General features: G+C 41.8%; 1 protein-coding gene across 2 annotated transcripts; it reads right to left on the bottom strand.

Moving 5' to 3' along the window:
• Positions 1-920: 920 nt before the first annotated feature.
• On the bottom strand, positions 921-11,929 carry PSMG1 (proteasome assembly chaperone 1). 2 transcript variants are annotated; one of them, XM_007470476.1, is made up of 7 exons: positions 11,744-11,929; positions 10,321-10,427; positions 9,208-9,359; positions 6,817-6,879; positions 3,987-4,185; positions 2,956-3,092; positions 935-1,139 (listed from the first exon to the last, which is right to left on the bottom strand). In XM_007470476.1, the coding sequence occupies exons 1-7, from the start codon at positions 11,878-11,880 to the stop codon at positions 1,065-1,067; spliced, it is 870 nt and encodes a 289-aa protein (XP_007470538.1). In that variant the 5' UTR covers positions 11,881-11,929; the 3' UTR covers positions 935-1,064. The 2 variants fall into 2 exon arrangements, with proteins under 2 accessions (XP_007470539.1, XP_007470538.1); XM_007470477.1 differs by lacking the exon at positions 6,817-6,879 and having other exon boundaries at positions 921-1,139.
• Between the last annotated feature and the right edge of the window lie 1,477 nt (positions 11,930-13,406).

The following is a 13,406-nucleotide window of genomic DNA, read 5'->3' as shown; positions in this document are numbered from 1 at the left end:
ATGGATCTTCCTTACTTTCCACACTAACCCTCAGGGCAGGAAAAGACTCCAGGTCCAGCTGGGGCCAGAACCCAGTGTTACCTCAGGGCTCTACAAACACAGTGCTGGATGGATACATACATTCTCGCAAGAAGTAAAATATTTCAGTTTCTATCACCCGGGCACGTTCACGTGTGCTGTGCATAAGGCTCACAGCACTTGACTACGAGAGAAACCGAGCTTACTTGGGGAGCCTACAGCCTCCCCTGCCCACCTCCAACCAGTAGCAACAAATACACTGAATCTAGAAGACAGAAATGGGTAAGCTGTCTAAATCTATAACGTATCAATGACTCAATAACGAAATAGGAGGAAAGGAAGAAGACATAAGAAGCACTTCTCCGCTCCACTGTCTTCAAATTGATCTTCACTGATGCAGGTTACAGCTCAGCTTGCGGGTCTGGGAAGCAGTGCGTCTCCCTGGAGCTCACGATCCAGTCACATCCTAGTGTGACACTCTACCGCAGCGGAGCTGTGGACATCGACACATTAACCTTGCAAAAGAGCCCAGAGAGTCTGCGTAAAGAGGCAACTGTGAGATATTACTGAAAATGAGGAAACAAATTTTTTGGTTTCACTTTGAGTAAATTGATTTTTATTCACAAAACAAAACAGAAAAAACAACTGAAGAACTCATAAAATAGAACCTTTCCAAATAATAAGAATCACCAATAGATCATCAGCTTTCAGCTTTCATACAGAATTTTTGCACCAAAGTATATATTTTTCCATATTATGAAACCCGTCGTTATCTGTAGCTTTTGAACAATTTAACTCTATTACCTTAAAATATTCAAATAAAACAATACTCCCACCTAGTGGATAAAGAAAAACGTCTGTCTTATTTCAGGTGTGAACAGTACCACCATAAAAAAGGAACAAAAATTACATTGAATTTAAAATAAGTTTATTCTGTTAACATCCTCAAAATACTTCCCTGAAGAAAAAGTAACCTACAAAACAGTGCATGCCGCTCCCCTTCTAGGAATGGATGGGTAATATACTCTACAAAACAATCTTTGGAATCATGTGTAAATGTTACTCTGAATCTCATTTGTTGTCATCAATTTCTTCAGTATCTCTGTGCTCTGGGGAATATTCTGGAAGGAGAGGAAAAAGGCATTCATATAGTGCGGTTGAGCATTCAGTCAGGAGCAAGGCACACTCTCGAGGCAGAAGCAGAGAAGGGCACCAAACGTGACAGGCCCTGCCCCTCACCTCCTCGCTCGGCAGACACAACATTGAGCGTGTCCACTCCCCGCCCCCCCGCCCGAAGCTCTACCGGGACCTCAGGCCTCCCGGGAGCCTAAAGCCCTCAGATGGACACGACACTCTGCTTGGCCCACCTGAGCTCATGCCCGTCTGCACCCCAATACCACGCTCCCCACCGCTCTCCTCAAACGCACCCTGAACTTGCCAACTTCGTGCTCATGCCGCCTCCCTCTGCAAGTTCCTCCCCCTAGGACTCACCCACCCTTCCAGTCCAGCTGGAGGGCCACCCTCCCAGTGGGGCCTCTCCTCGGGTCAGCCTCGCCCCCATCCCCCCGCCCTGGCTGGCACCTGGCACAGCGGCCGCCTGCGCCACCTCCAGGCTGTGGGCCACCCAGCACCGTGGGGTACACGCAGCAGGTGTGCAAGAGAATTCCATCTTGTTGACCAAATACCACTTTGAGAAGGACAGAAGAGATGACCTAAGCCAGGATGACTATCTGGTCATTAAGAAAACAGCACCCTTCAAAGAGCCACTTCAAAAAAGTTAATTAAATTTCCTCTCCAAAGAATATTTTTAGACACTGGAAGTTGAATTAAACCCCACATGGCAGATGATTTGCAAGTCTGAGAATGAGTGCAGACTGGCAGCCACGATGTCTGTGGCAAAGATGCTCCAGTGAAAGTGCCCAGAAGAGACACAATGGCCACGGCCCCTGCTCTCAACAAAGTGGGAAGAGTCAATCGGTTAACTACAGATGCAAGCAGCACTATTAGTTACTATATCCTCGGCAGGAGATGCTAAATACAAAATAACTCAATTTGTCTGAAAGATTATCCATGACTCTAGCTCACCTGAAAGATATACTTGAATTACACTAAGCTACAGTTTCACTCTTAATAATTCAACAAATGGCTGAAGGCCTTCTACACATCATATTCAGGATGATCTGGGGACACCAAAAGGGAAAACGTTCCCACGGAGTTGACAATCTAACTAATTTATGAGAGCTATGAAATGAGATGACGCCAACAGAACTTACAAGAAAAGCTGCCCTAATACTAATGGCCATTCTAGAATAAAACAAGGCTTCCAACTTGGAACAATGTTGTTATAATCTCTTCCCCTTAAGGAAGACGTTCTTAAACCAGGAGTCCACAGACTTTCAGTTAATCTCTTAGGGAGAGGATTGGAGCTCCTAAACTACCTGAAATTACTGGCAAAACTTTTCTATACATGTTCCCATATGTATTTTTTCTAGGAAAGGAGCCCACAGATATATCCAGACTGAGAACAGGCAACAGATTTGTCTCATCTAGTCCCATGCAAAATTAAGTGAATAAACATGACGATAATTTGATCCATACTGTGCTCAAAAATGCCTTCTCAAAAATTACACCTTCCAAATTAATTAGTTACAGAAACTTCTTGAACAGTGAAAACATCTTTCCATACAAACATCTGGGATTTAAAGCACTGATCTATCCTGACAAAACATGAACAAAATATTCTCCAAGTTACAGAAGCATATCTAGAAGAATATGTGACAATCAAATTCAAACTGCCAGACCAGCAGTTTTCTCTTTATGTGGAGAAAAAAGGATCTCTACGTGCTGCTTAGGTTTCACGCTGATACCGTACATTTATGTTTCTTACTAAGTTCATTATAATAACTCAGCTATTAAGTCAATGAGATAAAACCTTACCTTAACCAAACTTTTCAAGCTTCTGGAAGAAAGTACAGGCTTAAAAGCTTCAACTGTGATTAGGTCTAATTTCATCACATCAGTATAACATAAGTACAGAATTGCAGAGATTTTCCATACTTGACAATAACTCAGAACTATGAATATACAAGAAAAAAAATCACTTAAGTTTTCTGTTACATGATTTTGAAATTAAATACCTCTAACTCATAAAGGCTGCTTTTAAAAATAGTCATCTCTGTTGCCTCTTTTAATCAAAGCATTTACTGACATTTTGAACCAATTATAATGCACATTTTCTTTCAAAGCCTATTTATTTTCCTAAGTTATCTCTTGCTTTGACAAATATGTTTATTTTGCATTTTCTGAACATACTACTGAGACACATCTGGGTTAGCTAAGACACAAGATTAAAATTTTGCTGACTACACTAAAGTAAATTAAATGTAAATAATAACTATACAATGCATAATGTAAAATATTAAGCCATTTATTCTAGTAAACTTACCATTTAAAGTTAAAAACCTTTTATTTATTAAAATATAACACTGAATTATCTATTTTAACATATTAGCCACTAAAAAGTGACAATCATAATTTGATATGATGTTAGGGTATAATTGGTTAACAGGAATAAAAAATAAACTATTGAAGCAACTACCAAAATTCAATATCTGAAGCTTCTATTCTGACAATTAAAACATACTTTACCAACTTCTCATACACCAACAACTTACATCTAACACTGGCTTGCATGATGAGTTATCAAAGACCAAAAAGAAACGGCAACTCTGAAGCTAACAGTTAAGAACTCTGAGCTGCTCTCATACAACTGTGTGTCTGGAAAGTTTCAAGACACACACCAAACAGAATATACCAGCAACTAGAGCAATTAGTGAGGACAAACAGCAATACAATGGTATCAATCATCACTAACAAACTGCCTCAAAAAGATCCCTACTAGTCCAACTAATAACTATGAATAAAGTAATAACAAGATAAAATGTGAATGTTATGCACTGTAATACCACCTGCTGCAGGAAGGTCATGCACGATATTTGGTTGTTCTAGCAGTGAACAGCAAGGAGGCTCTCTGAAATTCTGTGTTTTTAGGGCTTTCAGGAAAGGAGTATGAAGACTGCTGGTAGATTCTGAAGTTTTATAGTCAGTAACATGTCGACATGTAAGAATAGTTACTTGCATATTCTTCCTTGGACAAGAGCCAAAAACCTAGCACAAAATTGATTTCAAATTAAAAAAAATATATATATATATATATAATTTTGTGACAGAATAGAAACATCCCTCTAGTTGTTTATCTACACCATTCATATATATATACACACATACACACACACACACCTTGCAGGGGTGGAACTGTCCATGGAAAAACAAAACCCATGCTTTGCTGTGCCCTCACCTGGGTCTGATCTTAATTCTGTCACTTTCTAGTTGGGTAACCTTCTCCAAGTTACCTTCCTCACCTGTGAACTAAGGCCTACTTACCTGAGGGAGGTGTGATCTGGATTAAATGAAGTCAGGAACAAAGGAGGCAGAGCAGCTAACAGCCAGGGATGCCATGGCAGGTAAGGCAGTCACTCAACTATGAGCACCTGTTCGTTTACGCCCTCTCCCGCCCGCCACAGATGCCTGCAAATTATTCTTTTTGGTTTGTTCCAGTTTGTTCTGTTTCTAAGATCACTACTTGCAATCAGTGTTGAGAACAGTGTTACACTGAATAGAAGTGAATGGGAGTGACACCCATTCTTTACTGGATGAAGTGACGTGATCAAGATCTCTTCTAACACAGGTATCTCTAAGAACACTCCACTTAGACTAGTGTTGTATCAGCAACAGGAAGTGATCCTTTCACTAATATAATAGGTTCAAGAACACTGTATTAAGGATGTTTCTAAGAACATCACTTGCAAGTTGCACTCATAAGTGTTTTATCAGTGCAAATGATTCTTAAATCCGCTTTTAAATCTATTTCAATTGTAGACTAAGTTTCAATCACTCAAGACCTCCATGTCCACCTAAGCTGGTAGTTCATGGATTTCCAGGGACTTTGGAAATCTTTGGTGATGTAAGAAAAAAAAAAAGCAGCTATCTTTTAAGGAAAAAAAGAGTAGATTTTAGGTCATTGCACCTTGTTTGAAAATATTTTATGAAGAGAACAAAATGGCTATTTCAAATAGCAAGGGAAGTGAAGATTTTATATTATGTGCCATAAGTGATTTATAAGGCTACTTTAATTATAGTGTAGCTTTATAAACAAATACAAAACTTAACACCACATACATCTGTCAGCAGATACGTCCCATTTAAGGGCTATAACATTACTCACAAGGCCTGATTTATCATCCTCCCTAAAATACTCATCATCTGAAGCCACAATACTTGACAACTGTTGGACTGTGTGTGATTATCAGGATTATGCGGCTGCTGTGAACCCAACAGCAGAGGGACCCAAAGAGTATCCCCAGGGGGAAAAAATACTGATTAAAAAATTCTGTTTTAGAAATGCATAATTCTACATTTTTTCAAGTCTGAGAGAGAAAAGCTGCTCCATAGTACAAAAATAATAAAACGCCCTACATACATTAACAATACAAATTAATATGGCAGTTTCCTACCCTTCTGAGATCTGTTGAAAGCTATGGACCCTCTCTCTAGAAAATACACATAGGTACACAGTATAAAATCACATATACAACCATAAGATTCACAGATCTTATTAGAAAATTCCTCATTTAATAAAATGCATTGAATAACTTTTAATAAATGTTTCTACGTATGCCAATCTGGTTTAAAGCAGGTGTACACCCAATTTTTTATTTCTATTGAACTTAATTATAATACCTACATAAAAATATGCCTAAGATTTAAGTTGCAATGTTGAAAAGACGTATATAAAAGGGCTATTTCACTTAAAAATAACCTGCAACTACCAACTGGACTTCCCTGGTGGCGCAGTAGTTAAGAATCCGCCTGCCAGTGCAGGAGGCACAGGTTCGAGCCCTGGTCCAGGAAGATCCCACCTGCCATGGAGCAACTAAGCCCGTGCGCCACAACTACTGAGCCTGTGCTCTAGAGCCCACGAGCCACAACTACTGAAGCCCACGTGCCACAACTACTGAGCCTGCGCTCTAGAGCCCACGAGCCATAACTACTGAAGCCCGTGCGCCTAGAGCCCATGCTCCGCAACAGGAGGAGCCACCGCAATGAGAAGCCCACGCACCGCAACGAAGAGTAGCCCCCGCTCGCCGCAACTAGAGAAAGTGTGCACAGCAACAAAGACCCAACGCAGCCAAAAATAAGTAAATAAATAATTAAAAAATAATAACCTGCAACTACCAAAATTAATGATTATTCGCTAAAATTTCTAGCTAAGTTCTTCACTGAAAAATTTGTTTTAGTGGACACATACCATGTGCTCAATTTTCCCACAAAATGAAGCCTCAATTGATCCATTCTAATGCTATGAAAAATGGATGAAACCCCGGTGTGAGTGTCAGCTGAGCAGCAACCCCAGGAACCCAGTTTCCCACCTCCCGTCCCTGCGTTTCCGGGCAGCATTGTCAGCATGGCCCGTTTTCACCCGTGGCTGCAACCCTGCTCTGTTTCATGCGGGTAACTTGTTCCAACTATGTCTTATGTTTCTATGACCAACGATCTTTAGCACATTGCTGATCACATTTGCCAAATGAGTTCTTTTATTCTTTATATTCTGTTAACAAACTCCTACTATATTTCTAAGGGAAAAAGCAAATACTTACCCCGCTTCAACATCTGACTACATAGGTTTAAGCGTAAAGAAACTGAACCTTGATAAAGTAGCAACCCCAGAATCTCTCTTACCTTTTCCAGCCACTGATACTGCTGATCTTCAGCAACGTAGCAACTACATTGACAGAGCACAACCTGAAAATCAAATCCAGAGTTTTCTGTCAGGTCAAATAAATGTTACACACACCCCACACTGTCATCATATACATAACATGTGAATCCCAACATAACCTCTGGATAACACTTGTTTTGCTTAATCTGCTACTGCCTTACTTTTCTTTAAAATTTAAAATTTAAGAATCAAGCCACTATTGGCAATTAGTATCAGAGAAAAGTGCACATTGACACAGCAACTGTGAGGGCTGGCACAGGAGATTCTAAAGATACTATCAGTAAGTACTACCGGAGTCCTCTTTATAAAACAGAGACGACACCAGGCCTGCTGCCCATCCGGGGGTGGGTGGTGCCACACACTGTGAAGATCAAACTCAAAAAGCGTTACAAAAACATTAAGTGCTATCAGGACAGCAGCCCAGCAGCATCTCAGCCCAGCGGCACCCTAGGACACTGCTGATGCCTAGGAGGCAATATTATTCTAGACACCATGTCCTGACCATGTACTTGAAGTGAAAACATGCAATGCACAATGCTGTAAAAGGATGACATTCCTGATTATTAATGCTTGTGGAATGATAGCAGCCATAAAAGTCAACTTCGTCTTCTATTGAAATATCGCCAGAAACACTAACACTTAATGACACAAGTGGGAAAAAATGAAACACAAGAACTTCCCTGGTGATCCGGCGGTTAAGACTCCGCACTTCCACTTCGGGGGCACAGGTTCGATCCCTGGTTGGGCGGAACTAAGATCTCGCATGCAGTGTGGTGTGGCCAAAAAAAAAAAAAACCAGAAGCAGCAGCACAAGAGGGAAAAAGAGGGCCCAGGGATAGGGGGAAGAGAAAGACTAGCTATGTAATTAGCTACACACAAAGATTCTGGATAGTCAAGAGACACCCAACCAATCAATGGTATAACTAAATGTAGTAACAGAAATTTCTACTGCTTGACCTCCATGATGTATTCTAGAGTGAAAACTTCCCACTAAGGATCAGATAAAGAACATGCTTTGGGACTTCCCTGGCAGTCCAATGGTTAAGACTTCGCCTTCCAATGCAGAGAATACAGGTTCGATCCCTGGTCAGGGAGCTAAGATCCCACATGCCTCAGGACCAAAAAACCGAAACATAAACCAGAAGCAATATTGTAACAAATTCAACAAAGACTTTAAAAATGGTCCACATCAAAAAAATCTTAAAAAAAAAAAAACCTTAGTTTCCTTATTACTTATTTCCTATAAATACTGGATGTTTACAAAAATCCTTATGTAAACTTTAATAACTTTGGATAACATATTACAAAAACAAACTGTAAGTATTACAAAATCAAATTTTATAGTCTTCAAGACTAACATTATAGTATTATGGAATTACTGACTTCTTGCATTGTCTGAATCCCTGCCCCTGGCCTCTGTTCAAGCACTCAGCAGCTGTGGAACAGCACTCTGTCAGACAAGCAGGTGGCGAGACAGACATCACCTGCCCGGCCACCTCACCTGCCTGACCTGTCTCCCAAACCGCTCAGGACACTGCTTTCTCTCAATGAACCCAAGGATAGGATTAGGACAAATGGTTCCAATGAAATCACTAGGCGTCAGCTACAGAGTTATCTTTCATAACTTAAAAAATCAGGATGAATTAGGAATTCGCTGGCGGTCCAGTGGTTAAGACTCTGCACTTCCACTGCAGGGTGCACGGGTTTGATCCCTGGTTGGGGAACTAAGATTTCGAAAGCCGAGGGGAGCGGCCAAAAGAAAAAAAAATCAGGATCAATGAGGTGAGGATGAAAGCTTAAGGTCAACAGAATTGTATTTAGAATGCACAGAGCATCCATTTGCTCAATGTTAACTGAGTCCCTAGGCTGTGCTCAGCGTTGGCTGAATACCGGGTGGGTATACAGCGACAAAGCAGAACTCCCTGCTTCCACAGCGAGTACTCATTTTCCCATGTTTACCTTTGCCAGCTTAAATCATTCTCTGAATGTGGGCAAAGTTTAAATATCTAATGTTTCTGGTTTGTTTCTAAAAAAGTTATTTCAGAATTTCCTCAGAAGTTTACCAACACACCACATTAACATTTATATAAACAAAAAAGTGACAACATTGTTGACCAGTATGCTTCAATAAAAAAAGGTTTTTTAATTAAAAAATTTTTTTAATTTGTTTTTAATTTTAAAAAATAAAAATAAAAAAACAAGAACCAGACAAAAAAGTGGTTACTACCACTGCCTACAGGCAGAATTCCTCAGCCCAAAAGGAGACATAAAGGAACATGAAATTCAAAGGAACACTACATAAATGATGCCTAAGGAACCCCACTTAAACATACAAGTCAGGCCCCACATACCGAGGGATTTGATTTTAGATGATAAAACACACAAAAAGCCTCTGTGGGGGACAGGTGTGTAGTGTCCACTGTCCTACACCATTCATTCCAGAGTTTAGCACAACCAACTTCTTCCCAGACTCCTGAATTCATGATGAATGATGACAAAAATGCTGTGAAAAACAATTCGCATAAGTTAGTGTTTGGATCCGCAAGTTGCATTTTCTATTCAGTAAAAACGATATTCAGGTTACTTGAGAATCTTAGAGCTGAAAGAGCCATTGAGACCATCAACATTACGCACACCATCATCTTGCAGAAAAACACACTGAGGCCTCAAGAAGTTAAAGGCCACACCCTGAGTACAGGTGGTACTGGAGCCAGGAATCGAGAAGACAGGTTTGCTGACAGACTTTACCAGAGTCACACTGTAACACCCTCGTGGAAAATTTCAGGCCCGGAGAACTTCACGTCCACGAGTCAGCAGTGATTTACCATGTACTCCTTTACAAGCACTAGGGGTACCGTACAGGGCAAGGGATCTTCACTGGGGTTTTCCAAGGCTCTCCTCCAAGCCTGTGAACCCCCTAAAACGATACAGGTTTGTGTACTTGCGTGTGTGTGCGTTGTTCTAGTTGCACTCTGCACCGTTCTGGCTTTAACCTATCAAATGAATTCATGTATGTGAAGATCTTAGAAACCAAGTACTGAAAAATGTAGCAATTATTACTGTCATTTTTAGAGCGCTCCATATGGTTTTAAAGGAGTTGGTTAACTCAAAAACATGCAAGGACCACTGTGACAAGGGGGCCGTGTTGCACGTGCCACCGCTGCCCTCCCGGTCTGGCCACGACAGGCCCAGAAGCCTAAGAAAACCTGTATACTAGAAACTGTGTTTCCTTGACTTCGTAAGTTCCCAAAGCCAAGAGTATTTCCTCTAAGTCTCATTTTTCAAGCTTATCAAAAAGACAGTGCCACATGAGCAGGGATAGAATTCACTCAGATACAAAGTTACTCTGCTACGACTTTTTCTAAAAAAGTAACAGACATCTGAAATCTTTTATGGTGGAAATAAATAAGTAACTTTGGCTTTTGCTTTCAACAAAATGTGTAGTCTAATGCACTTGCACTTACCTACTGCATTATTTCCTATAGCAATTATAAACTTGGAGCAAGGATATTTTTCTAGCAGAGAAACTTCCAAAGTTGTTTTTGTTTGTCTTCGAAGGAGCCGCACCTCCCTAACACAAGAAATGAAAGACGAAACGAAAGCAATTTAAATGTAATCAGTACTATACTATGACAAAAAGGCTACTATAAGTAGCCTATACTTATAAGTATGATTTTGTATTAAGTAAAATGCAAACTTTAATTCTATAAAGAACATAATTATAATCCTAAGGAAACAATGGATTCAGGCGACGATAACTAACAGGTAAAACCCTTTGCTGCAAAGTTCCTGGAGAACTGTACAAGAGGGATCAAGCTGTCCAGCTGACCCACTGATCAATCCATCTTAGAATCCCTAAAAGTGGGACAACTGGGCACAGTGTGCAGTAAGAAACTGCAAATACCACCTCTGAGGCGTCCGTGCCAGCAAAATACTGACCAAGCCTCTTAGAAGGAGCTTCCCTTTACAGGAAATGCAGGTGATGGACACACATCTGTATAAATGACACCAAGACGAAGCAATCAGGCAAATCCAGAGCATGGGACATCCGGCAGGACAATCAGTCTCTCAGCCAGGGTGAAAAAGGAGGGGACTGCTCCAAACGAAAGGAAGCTCAAAAGAAGAAATATCTAAATGTAAGATGCAAGCCTGGCCAGGATTCTGCTTTCCAGAAGCCCACTGTAAAATGTCACGTCTGAGACAACTGCATAAATCTGACCATGGACTGGCTATTAAACAGTATCCAAAAAGTATTATTAATTCTTAAGGGGGTGACAGCATACGTAAGACAATGCCTATATTGTTGAGACGCATTCGGAAAACTGTAGCGGTAAAAGGCCACGGTGACTGGGACCCACCTAGGGGGTGGAGGGAGACAAAATAAATGTGGCAAAATCTTCCTAACTGTTGAACTTACGTGACTGGATGGGCTAAAAGTGTCATTTTACTATTTTCTCCAGTGTCTGTGTGCTTGGAAATAATCCATTTTTAAAAAAGACATAACCATCTGCTACTGACACGTAATACTAACTGAGGTGTGCGGCGGCGAAGAAAGTTCGAAAAGACCTGTCTTATGTCCATAAACCAAAGACACGACAAACCTGGGGCGGGAAGACAGCCCTGCTGCGCTAGAAAACCTAACAAGCCCGCAGGAAACCACCTGCATCAAAGCTAAAGGATGCCTTTAAAGACGCGAGGATCCGACGGCTCCACGGAGCCTGCAGCAAGCCCCGCCAGCCGCCTCCACCCGGCACCCCCGGAGCTGTCTGGACCCCCTGTGCCCCCCGAGGACCGGTGCCGAGCGCGGAGCAGCCGCCACCCCTGGGCCTGCGCGTCTGCTCCTGCGCCCGCCGGGCCGGGTCTGCGACGGCGCGCCCAAGACCTCACCTCTTCCGCGCTAGTTGCTGCCGGACCTCCCCGTCTTCGGGCGTCTCCCTCCTCCCCTCCTCTTCCTCCTCCTCCTCGTCCTCCGTCCCGGCTCGGCACGGCGCCCTCACCACCTCCCCGAAGAACGTGGCCGCCATAACCACCGTCACACCCTCCCAGCCGAACTGCGGCTCCACAGCACGACGCATGCGCCCCGCGCAAGCGCCCCTGAGCACCGCCACACACCGCCCCCCCACCCCTGGGGCACCACCCCTGCGCATGCGCCCCGGTCCTTGCGGCGGCGCAAGCCCGGAGCGTTTTTTCTTCAGCCGCCTGAGCTCGGCGGGGCCACCGAGAGATCGGATGACTGCGGGCTAGAGAGGCGAGAAACGAGAGGCGAGCCAGGGGGCGGGGCCTCCCGTCCGGCAGGTAACGGGCAGAGGAGGGGCTCGGCCGCTCCAGCCCCAGTATGTAGCGTTCCGGGAAGAGGGCAGCCAGGTTACCTTTCATTCGTTAAATCCGTTTCCGTTTTCTTCTCCGTTAGGAGTGACTGGGTGAGCTTTGGTTTATTAAGCACCCGGCTTCAAACCGCGACCGCCCCAGGTAGGTGCCAGCCCGGCGCGTCCTAGGGACGGTGGACAGAGGAGGGCAGGAAGAAATACAGTGCTTCGCGGTGTTGTAAAAATGAGCCTTTACTCTGGCGATAGGAAGTCACATTTCAAAAGCTGATGCTTGTCAAGCTGATCTAAAAGACTTAATGAGAATGCAAAAATAGTCGCTTCTTTTTTAAGACTTGGCCATTTCTAATACAAAGTTTGTTTTCGTTTTAAATAGCCTTTCATTAATAAGCAAAGTATGTAATTTTTGAATTGGTTCTCTTCTTTCAAATTTAATCGAGACAAAGTTAACGGAGCACTAATCCAAGCAGGAGAGAAAAGGGACACTATACCATAGTTTAAATGAAAATACCCAGTATTGCAACGGAAAAAAAAAAAGTCCATTCACCTAGATTTAGTTGTGCTGAAACTAGAGGGCATTGCTTACATTCTGGAACCCTATCAATAAATAGTAACAAAGTTAAGTGCTAATTTGGGGTCGGGGGAGCCTCTTGAGATTTAAAAAAAAAATCTCAGAAATCTGTTGCTAGAAACATCTTGTTTAAAGAAGTGGAACAAGCCTTTCTGTAAAATCAGTATTTAGCAATTTTACACATTACTGCAAAATAATATATTGAGTTTTGAAGAAATTTGAACATTAAAGTATAAACAATAAGACCAAATTGCTATCTAGTTAGAGCTTAGGAAACTTTGGGTATAGCTAGCAAGCTAGAATATACAAGATTACCAGTGTAATATTTTAAAACTGCATTAACACTCCTGGGTTACTTGGTTTTACAGAATGACTGAATTGCAGAATAAAAGTTTGGGCATCACTTAGTCCTTTTGTTCAATAAAATAGCTTCATTTTTACCAGTAAGATCCTAAATTTGATTTCAATTACATTATGAAAAAATCACTTGTGGAAAACTGATTAAAATTATAAATAGGGTAATGATAGTACATTTAGCCATGATTAAAATTCTGCATACATTTCAGAGAGAGAGTTTTACAAGAATGTTAAATTTTAAACAAATGCTTACTTCATGCAATTACAATAAATTTAGGCCAAACACTAAAAAAGGCAC

This window comes from Lipotes vexillifer, unplaced genomic scaffold, assembly GCF_000442215.2.
Source record: "Lipotes vexillifer unplaced genomic scaffold, Lipotes_vexillifer_v1.1 scaffold402, whole genome shotgun sequence".
NCBI classification, from domain to species: domain Eukaryota; kingdom Metazoa; phylum Chordata; class Mammalia; order Artiodactyla; family Lipotidae; genus Lipotes; species Lipotes vexillifer.
Note: the sequence above shows the minus strand (reverse complement) of the source record. Positions and strands in the feature narration are given on the sequence as shown.